Source organism: Scyliorhinus canicula, chromosome 1, assembly GCF_902713615.1.
Source record: "Scyliorhinus canicula chromosome 1, sScyCan1.1, whole genome shotgun sequence".
In the NCBI taxonomy this organism is placed as follows: domain Eukaryota; kingdom Metazoa; phylum Chordata; class Chondrichthyes; order Carcharhiniformes; family Scyliorhinidae; genus Scyliorhinus; species Scyliorhinus canicula.
The window spans coordinates 38,991,619-39,006,809 of NC_052146.1; the positions used below are offsets into that span (position 1 = coordinate 38,991,619).

At 38.5% G+C, this 15,191-nt stretch overlaps 1 protein-coding gene across 11 annotated transcripts in view; it reads left to right on the plus strand.

Moving 5' to 3' along the window:
• Positions 1-15,191, plus strand: part of atxn2 (ataxin 2) — a 128,726-nt gene that overhangs the window by 79,805 nt on the left and 33,730 nt on the right. For 9 of the 11 annotated variants that reach the window (XM_038786580.1, XM_038786881.1, XM_038786659.1 and 6 more), the window contains 4 exons: positions 93-271; positions 2,784-2,993; positions 11,661-11,837; positions 14,874-15,095. In XM_038786580.1, the coding sequence (XP_038642508.1) occupies positions 93-271; positions 2,784-2,993; positions 11,661-11,837; positions 14,874-15,095 (788 nt within the window). The remainder of the gene's footprint in view (positions 1-92; positions 272-2,783; positions 2,994-11,660; positions 11,838-14,873; positions 15,096-15,191) is intronic. The other 2 variants (XM_038787038.1, XM_038787287.1) reach the window with 1 other exon arrangement.

Genomic DNA, 15,191 nt, shown 5'->3' on the forward strand with positions numbered 1-15,191 from the left:
TATTTGGTGCCTGTGGATATCGCTCTTCAGTTGCAGTATTTGTGAATTGATCTAAAGATAAAATGAATTTGTGTGTTTTTTTTTAAATATAGAGAGAACAAGTACATTCCACCAGGGCAAAGGAATAGGGATGGAATGTCTTGGGGAAATACACGACAACATTCACCAAGGATTGGACAGTCTGCTTCAGGCCCACAACCTTCCCGGGCAGGATCTCATACACCGGATTATAGCCCTAATTCTGGAGCAGATCAAAGAGTTGTTAATGGAGGCAAGTATTTATATTTAATTTAAGAATGAGGCAGCTATCAAATATGTGAGTTGTACAAGTGGTCAATGCAATCTAAAGTTTCAGTAGTTCAACAGTGAGTGGAGTTAAAATGTCCAAGTTTATAAATTTTCCTTTTACATCTAGTTCAGTTAGAAATCCTGTATCCTTTAAAATGGCCATTGCAGTATGTACTGAACTTATTGAAAACAAATTCATGTACCTTGGCCCTCAACTCTGTTTGCAGTGACAATTATGCACTCTTTAAACGTTGCACTGCTCGTATAGTACATTATGTAATTTGGATACTGATTTGGGCATGTTTAAATCTGAATCAGTCTCAAGAAAAATAGTTTTTTCCTTTTCACTTGGTGGTTCAGTCCAGCTCCACATAAGCACCTTTCATTGTTTACACATAACATCCCACCTATGGTGCCAGAGAGATTTCTAGATATACAAGATGAGCAGAAGACTCTTTGGTAAATGCATATTTTTGATAAAAGATTGATACATTACGGTGCTCTATGTTTGCAAACGTTCTCCAGGTTTCTTAGTTTTGAGTTATTTTATATATCTAACGTTAAACACATTTGTTTTCAAATATTAGTCTTAAAGTTCATTTTCTTAGATGTGAGTTTGTCCTTCCATTCTTTCCTTTGCATAAAGCTGCTTTATATATACCTACTTAATGTCATTCTGAAGCATGACGAGGTTTTAGCTATAGACTTTGGGGTAAGAACACACGTGACTTTCTCTATTAAATGTACGTTATTATACTGCACACAGATGTAACGTGCTGCAAAATATATCAATACCAACTGTTTCGATAATTTAGCATTCAGGAGTTGTTTCATATGCAAAACCAAAAGTTGCAATCTTTTCATTTGTATTGCCAAGGGCATTAGCCAAACATTCTTCTTGTACACCAAAATGCCAAACCTACATTTAACCGCAGCTGGTTCTATTTGACATGAAGATCAGTGTGAATTGTAGCACAGCAAGTAATACATCTGAATACTAAGAGCAGGTAAATTTTCCTTTTTAAAAAATTAGCTTTTTATTAGACTTGGTTTCTCAGACTCAGAAGGGTTTGAACCACAGGTAGTTCGTCATTGAAATTGAAGTGTGTATTTTAGATTTCAATTGTTTGTCTTTTATAAAAACACCATTTTAGTGAATTTTAAATTGGCTATTGGTAAGTTAAATCCTAAATTTCTATTCTAATATTCACAACAATTATCCACATCTATTTTACAAATACCACATTGACATTTGATTTTTGAGGCAGTGTGGTTTCCACCCCCAGGGTAAGAATCATTTTATTCAAAAATAAACACATCAATAGGTTCATTCCAGTGAAGAGGATATTGTGCGGCACAATAGGTAAACACATCATCATTTCATCTCTAGGAACTTCATTTCAACCATCAGACTGAAGAAATGGGAAAAAACATTTACCTGAAAGAATCTTATGCTGTTGACAGTTTTTGAACCTGTTCCCACTGGCTGTAAGCCCACAGCAAAGCATAATTTAGAATTTTTCCATTTTATTTGTGTTCCACAAAGATGACTAAGATGGGAAATAGAAAAAAAGATTGTGGACTCCTGCAGTTGACAAATGGGTATATTGAGAAGATGCAGCTTTTCCTTGCCTTTGGTTATATTAAACCATCATGTGCATTAACCTGAATTGAGGTGGTCTATTCTTACCGTTGGCATTCTTGACCTTGATGAGCTCAGAAATTCACCAAAACTGTTGACTGAGAGTAGTTTATTCATCTCCCTTCACTTTTTTGTAGCTTCTAAGTATTCCGTTTTAGCAAAATAAAACTGTAGATTCATCAACCTTGCAACTTACACAAAGTAAACATTTTGTTTTGTTCTGCTTTTCTCAGTCAATTGAACAAACACAGCATCAATAAACTTTAATACCCATCTATAAAGACTATTTTTCCATTATCCCCAAATTCCTGCACGACTTAGCAAAATTATAAACATCTCTGCTAATTAAGAAACATATTTATTTTTTTACAAGCCTGATTACAGTGACAGCTTTGCGCCGCAATGTTGCATTTCTGAAACTTATGGTACATATTTTAACACTATGATTGGTGGAGTACCATTTTTTTGAAAGTGCCTCAGAGCAAGAAACAATCAGATTATGACCAATTTATTAAGTATCCAAATCTAAGTCTTGATGCACATCAGAAGTGCTTGCTTTCCAAACTCCCTTTAAAAATAAAATACAAAATCCTGGTTTTAACTCCCGAAATGCCACGACAAAAGCCAAAGTTTTACAAAATGTTGGGTATTACTTTTCTTTCTTTGTGCCAATACACTGTACATAGTGCTTTTATCTTTTTAAATTATGCATAGTGTTTTGAAATGTAGCTTGTGAAAATTTTAGTTCAAATTTATTTACTGTCTTGCAAAGTATATTTAATTATTTTTTGTTACTTGTATTCCCATATTTTTCTTTAGTTTTTACTTTACTTCATATCATTTATTCTGTCAGGTGTTGCCTGGCCATCGCCTTGCCCATCTCCTTCCTCTCGCCCACCTTCTCGCTATCCGTCAGCTCCCAACTCTCTTCCACCTCGGGCAGCCACTCCTACCAGGCCGCCCTCCAGGCCCCCTTCAGGGCCTTCAAGGCCTCCGTCTCACCCCTCTGCTCATGGTTCTCCAGCTCCTGTCTCTACTATGCCTAAACGCATGTCTTCAGAAGGTACCACAGTTAGTCTGTCCATATATGTTTGTTTAATTTCTTTGTTATATTACAGCTGTGCTTTTGTTTCTTAGCCTGCAACATGTATGATGTTTGAAAACTAAACAAATTTAATCCTTCTGCCTTGCCAATACATTGTCCATAACCAGCTTTCCTTAAATTCATAGTTTTGTTATTGTATATTCAAGCTATTGTGTGATGATCAAAAGTGCATGTTGGTTACAGAAAGTGACTTGAAAAAGTAAATGAAATACAATCGGATTCTTCCATTCAAGTAGGAATATTTTTGTGGCACCAAATCTGAGACATTATCATTCATATCACGTGCAAGTTAGTTTGTTGGAAAGGTCGGGATGTACTGTGGGTGGAAGAATGTCACAACTGCGAGTGATCCGAGATCTTAATGGCATAATAGACTCCTACATGGAAAATCCACAATCGTGTACGATTTTTAAAAACTTTTTAAATGTGTGTTGCCATGATTTTTTAATAGAATTAACCATTATTTAGATAATGCAGGGAATAAAAATGTTAAAAATCTAAATAATTTGCATTTCGTTAGCATCTTTCTTGTTTCTCCTTGCGTTTTATGCAATGAATTAAATTAAGCATTCTTGACTGTTATGTAGGAAATTTGAATTAATCACTTAAAGGGAACCTTCACTGTACGATTCTGAACATTTCCTCAGAGATGAGGATGTTAACTCAAAACAAATCAAAAGCAAAATAACATGAATACTGGAAATGAAATAAAAACACAAAATTCTGGAATAACTCAGCAGGATAGCAGCAACTCTAGAGCCAGAAACAGAGTAAATGTTGCAGTTCTAATTAATGCTTATTAACCTGAAACAATGGGAATGATTTTTCAGTGGACATGTGGTTGACTCACCGCATTTGCGGGACCTGCCATGCGGGGCTGGAAAATCTATACAGTTGCTGCTTGACCTGCTGAGTATTTTCAACATTCTTAGTTTTTACTGGGGATGTTAACTGAATAGATTTTTTAAGATATAAATTTAGTGTACCCAAATCTTTTTTTTCCAATTAAGGGGCAGTTTAGCGTGGCCAATTCACCTAACCTGCACATCTTTGGATTGTGGGATGAGACCCACGCTGACATGGGGAGAATGTGCAAACTCGTTAACTGAATAGATGACCACAACAGGTCTAGTTTCATATCTGATCAAATCAGACAGTGAGGCTAGGTCACATCCTCTGGATTACGTGCATGTTACCTTGGTTGTAATTATTTTATAGGGATGTGGGCGATGTTGCCACCTTTGAGCTAAAACTGCTTTCCATGCACTCCTTGATGTTTTATCGTGTGAAACTGTGCTTTTATGTGTAAAGTTAATTTCTTGAGGTATTGCTATGTGGCTGCTTGAGGGGTCAATTTGTATGACAGCTTCACTGCATGTTTGTGGCTGTTGATGTATTTTCATGTGAGAAATGTTTATTGAAGCAAATTACTTTCAAAAGGTTAATGTCTACAGTATTTAATGATAGTTAATATTTTGAGCGATGATAAATATTTGAAGGTAATTAATTTGTCAACAGTAAGAAAGAAGAGTAACTTGCAGATACAGGGTTGTGGGTATGTATAACAAAAGTTGACATTTATACTTTGTAAATAAAATTGAAACCTTCTATACAATAGAAATTATTTTTCAGCGGGTTTCTGAAGAGTAAATCTTGTGGTATATATTCTAAATCATTTAAAGGTATCCTTGCATGTTTTTTATAAAAAACTAATACCCCCATGTATTGGTTGTGGACACTGTAATGTCACTCAACTAGATGGCGGGGGAGAATCAGTCACGGTTTCCTCGTTGAATCACTGTCTACAGCACAGAAAAGGCCCTTCGGCCCATCACATCTGTGCCGGTCAACAAACATCTAACTATTCTCATCCCATTTTCCAGCACTTGGGTGCATAATTTTGTACGCTTTGGTATTTAGAAGTGCACATCTAAATACTAAATAAATGTTATGAGGGTCTCTGCCTCCACCATCCTTTCAGGTAGTGAGTTCCAGACTCCCTCCACACTCTGGGTGGAAACGTTTTTCCCCTCATCCCCTCCCAAATATGGCCCTCCGAGGTCATTGATCCCTCCGCCAAGGGGAAATGTTTCTTCATGTCCACTCTATGCCCCTCATAATTTTATACAATTCTGTACCTGCTCCAAGGAAAGCAACCCAAGTCTATTCAATCTCTCTACATAATTAAAACTCTCCAACCCAGGAAACACCTTAGTAAATATCCTCTACACACTTTCCGTTGCTATCACATCCCTCCTATAATGTGCATTCCAGAACTCCACACAATACTCTATCCAACGTTCTATGCAGTTCCAGCCTAACATTTCCTGTTCTTAAACTCTATGCCTCGGCTAATAAAAGGAAGTATAGATGATGGGGGTCTTCCTAACCACTTTTCCACCTGCCCCACTACTTTAAGGGACTGGTGTACATGCACACCAAAGTTCCTCTGGTCCTAGGTGTTTCCCAGGGTGCTGTTGTTCATCATGTATTCCATTACCTTGTTTGCCCTGCCCAAATGCATCACCTCACACTTATCGTGATTAATTTCCATTTGACTATTAAATATATTAGTAAAATGTTTTGCTGAATTACTGTACTTTCAATACCATGTTGTGACTTTGGAAAAGCATCGGGGTATAATGCTAAACATGATTGCAAAATGTTTCAAAGCCTCCAAATTGCATATGACAAATGCTTTGTATGTCATGATTAAAGTCAGACGGTAAGCAGACTGCTCAAATCAAGCTAGAGTCTGAGGAGGACCACAGTCTTAACTCCAGTTTAATTTATTTTGCTAACTAAAATGCATATGAATTATATGAAACTTAATAGACTGAAGCTTGCTATAATTACATTGTCTTTTAAAAATACATCAGTTGCAATGCCTGCACCATGTGATGGTGTGGCTAAATGCTCTGTCCTTCCTGAAGTTGATTCTTTGAGGCATTTCATGTTTTGAACTTGACAGTTTTCAGAGTTACTCCCTTTAGAGACTGGCTGCGTTTAAAGAGGGATTCAAACATCACTGATCAACTGAAATAAATTACACCAAAGGATTACACAGTTTAAAACAAATTAATTTTAATATACAGGAAACAAGTAGAGCAAACACAAGTAAATAAACACTCTTGGGTAAATACTTATACTTTTTACATCAAACATCACACATATTTTGGACTACAAATTTCAGCAGAACCTCCTTTTTACCTTATCTCTCTCTCTCTCTCTCTCTCTCTCTCTCCCCCCCCCCCCCCCCCCCCCCCCCCCCCCCGGAAAATCTTAGGCTATTTATCAAGTTCTTAAAGGTTCATTCACATTCCCTGGTCTGCCACAGCCCTCAGAAATTGATTTCTCCTTACAATTGAGGTATGAAACTTGATGGGATCTTTCTCTTAACTTTTGAATAACGATCCTCCAATTTGTCTTCTAAACTTCACCACTGTGGATTTCTCTACTCAAACTTGGGCCTCACGGTAGCATGGGGCCTCACGGTAGCATGGTGGTTAGCATCAATGCTTCACAGCTCCAGAGTCCCAGGTTCGATTCCCGGCTGGGTCACTGTCTGTGTGGAGTCTGCACGTCCTCCCCGTGTGTGCGTGGGTTTCCTCCGGGTGCTCCGGTTTCCTCCCACAGTCCAAAGATGTGCGGGTTAGGTGGATTGGCCATGCTAAATTGCCCGTAGTGTAAGGATAATGGGGGGATTGTTGGGTTACGGGTATACAGGTTACGTGGGTTTAAGTGGGGTGATCATTGTTCGGCACAACATCGAGGGCCGAAGGGCCTGTTCTGTGCTGTACTGTTCTATGTTCTATGTTTATGTTCTTGCTTAGCTCCTGCACATCAGAAATATCCCTGACTTCTGATAGCTGTTTTGCTTCTAGTTTACACATGCTTTTCAGTGCTGAGACTCTTTTTCTGCCTGCTCAATTCAGGGTTGAGACCCAGCAACCTGAGTGCTTTTAGTACCAACCCAAAAACATTCTGGGAAAATCCCACAGACAGCTTCCCAGAATTCCAACCAAGCCCCTACCTTGAATTACTTATCTCTATGGCTGCAGAAGCAAGTTCAGGCATCTAGATGATAGATTTTTAAAATTAATTAACTTTTAGGTTCAGAATCTAATCTTTTGACTCCCGAGGTCTGCATCAATACTAGCTCAATGAGTTTGAACTTTAAATCTTCACAATTCAATAAAGCTGACTTCTTAGCCATTGAATTAGCCTCTTAATGAAAATGATCAAGAATCAGTGGGGGGGGGGGGGGGGGGGGGGGGAACTAGCTAATGCATGTTTTGTAAATATCAGATTTTTATCTTTTTCTTTAAATTTGCATTGTCTTTGCAGTTGTATGTCTATCAAAGAACACTTAAAAGCATTTTGTGCGATTACTAAAGTGGTCTGTGATTTACAGACTACGCCAACAACTTGCATTTATATGGCACCTTTAACATAGTAAAATATCCTAAGGCGCTTCTCAGAGCATTATCACATGACTACTACCTGTTATATTAGCACATAATGAATGCTATTGTTTACAAACATATAAGGTAAGAATGATGGCTTTTTTAATCTACGTCGCTTGATTTATAAATTTGGTCCATGTATGAGTCACCTGGATCATTTTCAGAGCTGAAGACGATAGTCCTGTCCGTCTGCCAAAAAGTGAAACCTCAAGGGCGCAAAAATCCAGGGAAGCGGGGAGAAGTTTTTTTTTAAATGAGGGCAGGAAGTTTTTAAAAAAATGAAGTTCCAAGTAAGGTAAGAAGACAGTAATAAGGAACAGGAGCCATTAAAGTTAAGAAAAGGGGCTGAACAGCTGGCTTGTAATGCAGAACAAGGCCAGCAGCACGGGTTCAATTCCCGTACTGGCCTCCCTGATCAGGCGCCGGAATGTGGCGACTAGGGGCTTTTCACAGTAACTTCTTTGATGCCTACTTGTGACAATAAGCGATTATTATTATTATATTGTAGGCTCTAATTCCCGCAGCTGTTCAGTAAAGTTTGGCTTGGGAGAAGCTTTGGTAGTCGAAGCGACCACAAAAGTAGCTCCAAAGATCTGAAAAGGAAACCAAAGGTTGGTAACTCTATGCTGCAGGGTGTTGAGGCAAGGGTGCACCTTTTGGAACAGTAGTGTCTTGCTAAGCACAGCTAAAGAGTTGATGCTTCAGGACATTTATTGTGTAGTGTGGTGTGTTTGACCACAGTTTACCATGGTTAGCTACCTGAAAAGAACAATCCCGCTCTGATTCAGATATGACCAAATCAACAGAACCTGAGAAGGAAAAAACGAGGTTCGTGTACACAGTGCAGTGACAACTTTGGCTGTTGGATTTTCGTGGACTGTCTTTTGCCCTGTCCCAGATTTCCTAATTTGCATGAGGAAGCTCTCAAATGCTGCAATGGTAAGTTGAAGTGCCATTTGATTACAAAACACCGTTTACACTCCAAGGATAATAAAGTACAACAAGCGTCTGAGAGAATAACATGTAAAGCAAAATCAACGATGGAGTGTGCAGATATTGCACAGGTGAGTTATCCGGTCGAACCAAAGAATTTACAGTGCAGAAAATGGCCATTTGGCCCATCGGGTCTGCACCGACCCTTGGAAAGAGCACTCTACTTAAGCCCAGGCTTCCACCCTGTCCCCATAACCCAGTGACCCCATCTAACCTTTTGGACACTAAGGAGCAATTTAGCATGGCTAATCCACCTAACCACATCTTTGGACTGTGGGAGGAAACCAGAGCACCCGGAGGAAACCCACCCAGACACAGGGAGAAAGTGCAAACTCCACACAGACAGTGACCCAAGGCCGGAATTGAACCTGGGACCCTGGAGCTGTGAGGCAGCAGTGCTAACCACTGTGCCGCCCGTGGTCGTCCCTGGTGGTGGTTTGTAATGAAATTGAAGAAGCACATTTGCTGAAACCCTAATTCTCCCAGCATGGAAAAGTATTTTGGGAGCTGATGTCACCAAAAAAATCAACAAATTCCTCTTTCTGCAATCAAATGGTGTATTCACAAAATGCCAGCTGATATTGAACAGGTGCTCCAAGAGACATTAGCAATGAGTGGAAAATCTGCCCTGAAGATTGATGACCCCACAGATATGCGAGCAGCCAATGTCAGGTATGTTGATGGGGATTCTTGATGGGCATTCTATCTGAAAATGTCGTCTTTTGCAGATAATTGTCTAGTCATGTGGCCAGAGAGGAATCCTTTTCTGTCGTAGCTCCTTATCTGGAGGAAAACTATCTTAACTGGACTAAATGCAATAGAATCTGCATTGACAGAGCACTTCCTTGATCGGAAATGCCAAAGGATCTGTGACTAAGGTGAAAGAGCAGAATCCTGACATCCATTTCAGCAACTGTGTCCTGCACCATGAAGCTCTTATTACGAAAACAATGCCATCTGAATTTCCAGTAGTATTAGACCAGCGAAAATATCTGAAATTATGTCCTTAGAAATCGAGCTTATCATGGAATCCCTACAGTGCAGAAGAAAGCCATTCGGCCCATCAAGTCTTCACCTGAAAGAGCACCCTACCTAGGATCAGCCCCCTCCCTCCCCTTAACCAGTAACCCCACCTAATCCTTTGGGCACTTAGGGACATTTTAGCATGCCCAATCCACCTAGCCTGCATCTCTTTGGACTGTGGGAGGAAGCTTGTTTACTATTTTCTGTAAGAGATGGGAGCTGAGTACCGATGCTTACACATGCTCACAGAAGTGCAAGGCTGACTTGGGAGAAGTTTCTCTCCTGTGTTTGAGCGCTGTAATATGCTGAAAGAGTTTTTGATGCTGCATAAATTGCCACACAAAGATTTAATATGTGAGGCTTCTTGGGTGTGCTAAGCTTGCATATCTTTCATATATATTCTGCCATCTGAATGAACTGAATGATAAACTGGAGCATAAAGAATAACATTCTGACTGCCGCAGGTAAACATCAAGGCTTCAAATCAAAACTGGCAGGAGAAAGTGGCAAGTGGGCCAATTGAGATGCTCAAATTGGCATCAGTGAATCCTGCTGACAAAACCTTACTCAATCTCGTTTCCATACGTCTTGAAACATTGCAAGAGAAGTTCAAATGCTTCTTCCCAGCCACGAGTATGGAAGACTTGATTGGGTACATAACCATTTAGTTCACTTTCTTTTGAATCATCAAAGAAGTTGACATTAAAAGAAAAAATGAATTCACAGAGCTCAGGATGGATCATACATTGGAACTGATGTTTGCAGAGCTGCCTCTGGACACGTTCTGGTTTATTGAAGGACAAGAATATCCCTCTATTTCCGATTGCACTATAGTAGAACTCATCATTTCCCACAACCTATCTGTGTGAGTTGGCTATCTCAACACTGGTTTATTGGAGGTAGTGCCTGTCAGTGGAGCAAAACTTATGAATTGCCCTGTCATCACTTCCTCCCCAGATCATGAAAATCTGCTCACAGAAGGAGGCCCAGGTACCTCACTATTGTCCGTTAGATGCTGCTCACAGTAGTTCCTTCATTTATGAACTTTGACATTGAGAAATGCAGACTAAACTGAAAACAATTTAAATCTTTAATGGGAAACGCTTTTAAATTGTGGAAATTTTCAATAAAATATATTGTATTTGGCATGCAACTGGTGAAAAGGCTTTAATTGTATTAGATGGTGGCTTGACTTGGTTTTAGGAGGTTTTTGAGATCAAAGGTTTTTACTGGAGGGCTGTTCAGTTGAAGAGAAAGGTGGTGGGCCTCAATTTTTATTGTATTAGAATGTGCTATGACATTAAAAATTGGTTGGGAGCCACTGACTTGGACACTGACATTACGCAGATGGGCTGAGTGGCCTCCTTTTGTGCTGTATTTTCTAAATAATTCCATGAATTAGGAACTTGTCTTTCTTGAATGATTCAGATTGAGAATTCACAGCATTAGGCAGCAGTTTCCTAACTTTGTAACATGAATTAATCATTAAAATTTCATTTATCCCAGTTTCCTTGGTTTGTAATCTGTCCTTATACATATATTTCTTCCAGTTCAGCACAACAGAGGTACAATGTCCTGAGCTTTAAGTAAAAAGATGGGAAAACCTTTTTCGTCGTTCTCAACCTTATTTTATGGATGCAGAGTCCAGAATTTCCATTTTCTAACACCGTAGAAGTGTTTATTATTGTCAGTCTGGTATTGATTGGATTAAAAATTGATGTCCAAAATTTATAGTTAAAAATTGTCTAAAATGCAATCGTTACACTGAATGCTCAATGAAAGTTTATAGTGAACAGAAAAAAAATTGCCTACAACTCGTAAGAGTAAAGAATTTCATTAATTAACCAATCAATTAAAAGCTGATGTAGCTTTTAATTCTATGGAATTAAAATTTTCACCTCAGATTCTGAATCTCTTGTATAATTGATGTATGTATGGTTAATCCCCATGTATAGGGCAAAAAGTGGCCATTTCTTATGAACTGCAGTAATACACTATCTTCTAAGTACACTAATTATAGACCACATCACTGCCAAGTTATTCAGACACTCACTCTATCACCTAAATTTGGAGATAATCAGTCTTTGTTTTGTGTGCCATTTGCCGTGTGCTAATACTTTTTATATATTGTTTTGTCATCAAGGTCCACCACGAATGTCTCCGAAGGCACAACGCCACCCTCGACATAGAGGTCCCTCTGGTCGAACTGGCATGTCTTCAGGTTCAGATTTCATATCTCACAATGTATCTGGAGAGATTTCTATGCCTATAGCACGAAACAATCCTTCAGGAGGGACTTGGTCATCTGTAGTTAGTGGAGGTAAACCTATTTAAAATTAAAATGTTGAATTTAGCTCTTGTTTTTTAGGCATTTTGCCAAATTGTGTGATTGCTTAACAACAACTAACTGCATTTAGAGAACACCTTTATGCTTTGGACTATGAGATTGCCTCATTTCAAACCGGACTGATTGCTATGGGAAGGGATTAAAATTGTATCCGGTTAATTCTAATAATTTAATGTTGAAGGAGTCTGAGGCTAACCAGTACTGTAAAGCAGGGTTATTTCCAAGACATCAAGACTAAGTCAAAGATTGTCCCCGTTCCTCCCAGACATTCAAAGTGAACTGATTTATATAGTCTTAATGATTCCCTAATCTTTCCCCTACTGGGGACAGCTGTGCTTAATTACCAGATTAAAGCATGCATTTCATTGCAACACAAACCTGGCTTCAGTCTTCCCAATGTTTAACTCTTCAGTTAATTGTGGCTCATATACGACTGAATGTTAGTGAAGCAGCTTGACAGCACAGGTAGTGAAGGGAGTCAAGAGAAGTAGAAGAGAGATAGAGTGGAGTATTGTCAGCACATATGTGGGAGCTGACCTACATCTGTGGATAATGTCACCAAGGGGTAATATGTGGTTAAGGAATAGAAGACTTTGTTTAGGAACATTTCATTGCTTAGGAAGTGCTGGAAACCTGGTTTGAGAGATTCAAATTTTGATTTTCAAGAAAGGTGGGTGTAGATTTAGGAGGCAGCATGTTCAAGAATTTTGGAGAGGAAACGGTAGTAGTTTGCAAGGACAAAGGGGCAAAGGTGGCTTTTTTGAGGAGGGTTGTTGACTATTTTGAACTAGAAACAATAGTACCTAATTGGGAGCAATTTTCTATGTTAGCTAGCTTTGGAGTCAGAAAGGGAATTTTGGTGTTCAGTTTGATGGGTGTGTGGTCAATTTAAAATGTTCTGTTATGTAAAAAGTGAAGTTCCTACAATACTTGGATATATTTTTCAGTGCATGTTGTAGTGTTTTATCAGTAATTGTCCAAAGTGCATTCAACAGAGCACATCAAACTTTTTAAAATTGTAGACCTATTTTAATTTTGTTCTTAATGTATTTTAAAATTCAGGGCTTCTTTGAATTTAGATTACTGTAGTACAGTTGGATTGCACACCTGGATTAGACTTGAAATGAATGCCTCTGAATCTACCATTCCTAAACTGAAGTCAATTAGGACAGAGCACTGCCTAATTCTTGTTATGAAGCTTTTAGAACAAAGCTGCCTACTAAATGCACAAAATTGATCGTTACACTTGGAAGATTTCAAAAACATACGAACATATGTACGAACTAGGGGCAGAAGTTGGCTATTCAGCTCCGGCCTACTCTGCCTTTCAATAAAATCATGGCTTCAGTGCCACTACCTGTCAGCACCTTGGTATCCTTTGATTCCCTTGTTAAGAATCTATCTACCGTATCCTCAAAAATATTCAATGACCTTGTCTCTACTATTCCTTGGGAAGGAGGGTTCCACAGACTGAGAAAAAAATTAACTTCACCTCCGTCTTAAATGGGAAAATCCAAGCTATTTTTCTCACGGGTAAGTATTGTGGAGCCTCATGGAGGAGCTGATTTTCATGTCATGATTTCCCCATTTATGCTTTAAAAACTGGCTGGTGACCAAAGCTGCAGGGGAAGGAAGCCGCTACAATCTACCCATTCCAATTTTAAAGAAGACTTTCATTTAAAACTGCTGTAATAAAATACAAATGTACAGAAATTTGTATTTAATGAGATTTTATTTTTATATTCTATCCACTTAATTTGACAGTCATCTTTGTCAACAAATTTAGAATGTTCCCCAACATGTTTACGTAAATGAGTAGGAATGTATTTCAAGGTGATTTTACAAAGTGACAATGTTATAGGCCAGGTTTTAGAGAACCCCAAAGTGTATCATGGAGTTCACCTGACCCACAACTTTTAATAGACTGTGGTATGGGGAGCACACGGCCCACTACGGGTGTGGTACAGCAGAAATGGAAAAGTATTTTTTAAAGCAAAACAATGTTTATTCTATGAAATCACGTTAACCTTTTTAAAACATACAGTGAACATCTTAGCAACCATCAATTCAAATACAACCCCAAAGAATACAACGCTAAGTAATCCTTAATAACTTCCCAAATAGCATTCAGAAGACAAAAGAAACACCTTTTAACAGAAGCACATTAGGTTTACATTCACTACTGAGAACATTTATAATTCTGAATTCACCAAATGATCAAGAGATAGTCTTTTCATGGCAGAGAGATCAACAGTACACCTGCTCTGTCTGGCTTCAGCTTCAACACTGAAAACTAAACTAAAACACACCCTGCAGCAAACAGCCTAAAACAAAAGTAAAAAATTGACAGACAGCCCAGCTCCACCCACACTCTGACATCACTGCAGTAGTAAACACCCATTTCTTAAAGGTACATTTCTTAAACACCCATTTCTTAAAGGTATTCTCGCAGGACAAGAATGAGAACACCACTAAAACATTCCCTGTCAAAAGATTCAAACCCTCAAAATTCAAACAAAATGTTAAAATATACAAATGCAAATAACAATGAATTCTTTGGAATTTGAGAGCCGGGTAATTCAACCATTCCAAGCATAAATTAATAGATTATTCTTGTACTTTCAGTGCAGTAACAACTTGAATTTATGTAGCAGCCAAGGAAGCTTATTTCTTTGACCATAATCTTCCTCCAGAATTTTAGTTTGGTTTAATTGGAAGCCACTATAGGTGCACACTTTTGTATTGAAGAAAACAGAATTGAGCTGAATGGTCTTTCCCCATTTTATTGGTTCTCGCCTGTTTTTCGTTGACTGGATTTCGTTCTGTAGTTTTGTTAAAATTGCTTTTGAATGATTAATGTAATCTGGTTACTGGAAATGCTATTTACTGTTTGAAACCATCGTAACACAGCCATTGATTATATTTACAATACTTTTTGTAGTTTAGATTGTTACTTGTTAAGGTAAAGTGATTATTTGAAACTGTTATTTTTGTTCTTTGAAACTTCAGGGTCAAGCTCCCGTTTATCTCCCAAAACACACAGACCACGATCTCCAAGACATGGTAACCAGCCATCCCAATATAATCCTGGAAATGCTTCAAGTGGAATGATCCTATCTTCTCCTCAACCTGGCACTGTCCCAGCTGAACCTTTAACCTTGCCTGCTACTGCTGCATCTCCTACACCAGCCAGCCCTGCTGCCAATAGAGCTGTTACTCCGTCATCTGAAGGCAAGTAATTTATTTTCTGTTCTGTAAGTTTTGTGGTATTCTACTATTTGTGCTATAATGTTGCATAAAGTTTTTTATTTTTACTTGGTGAGCAAA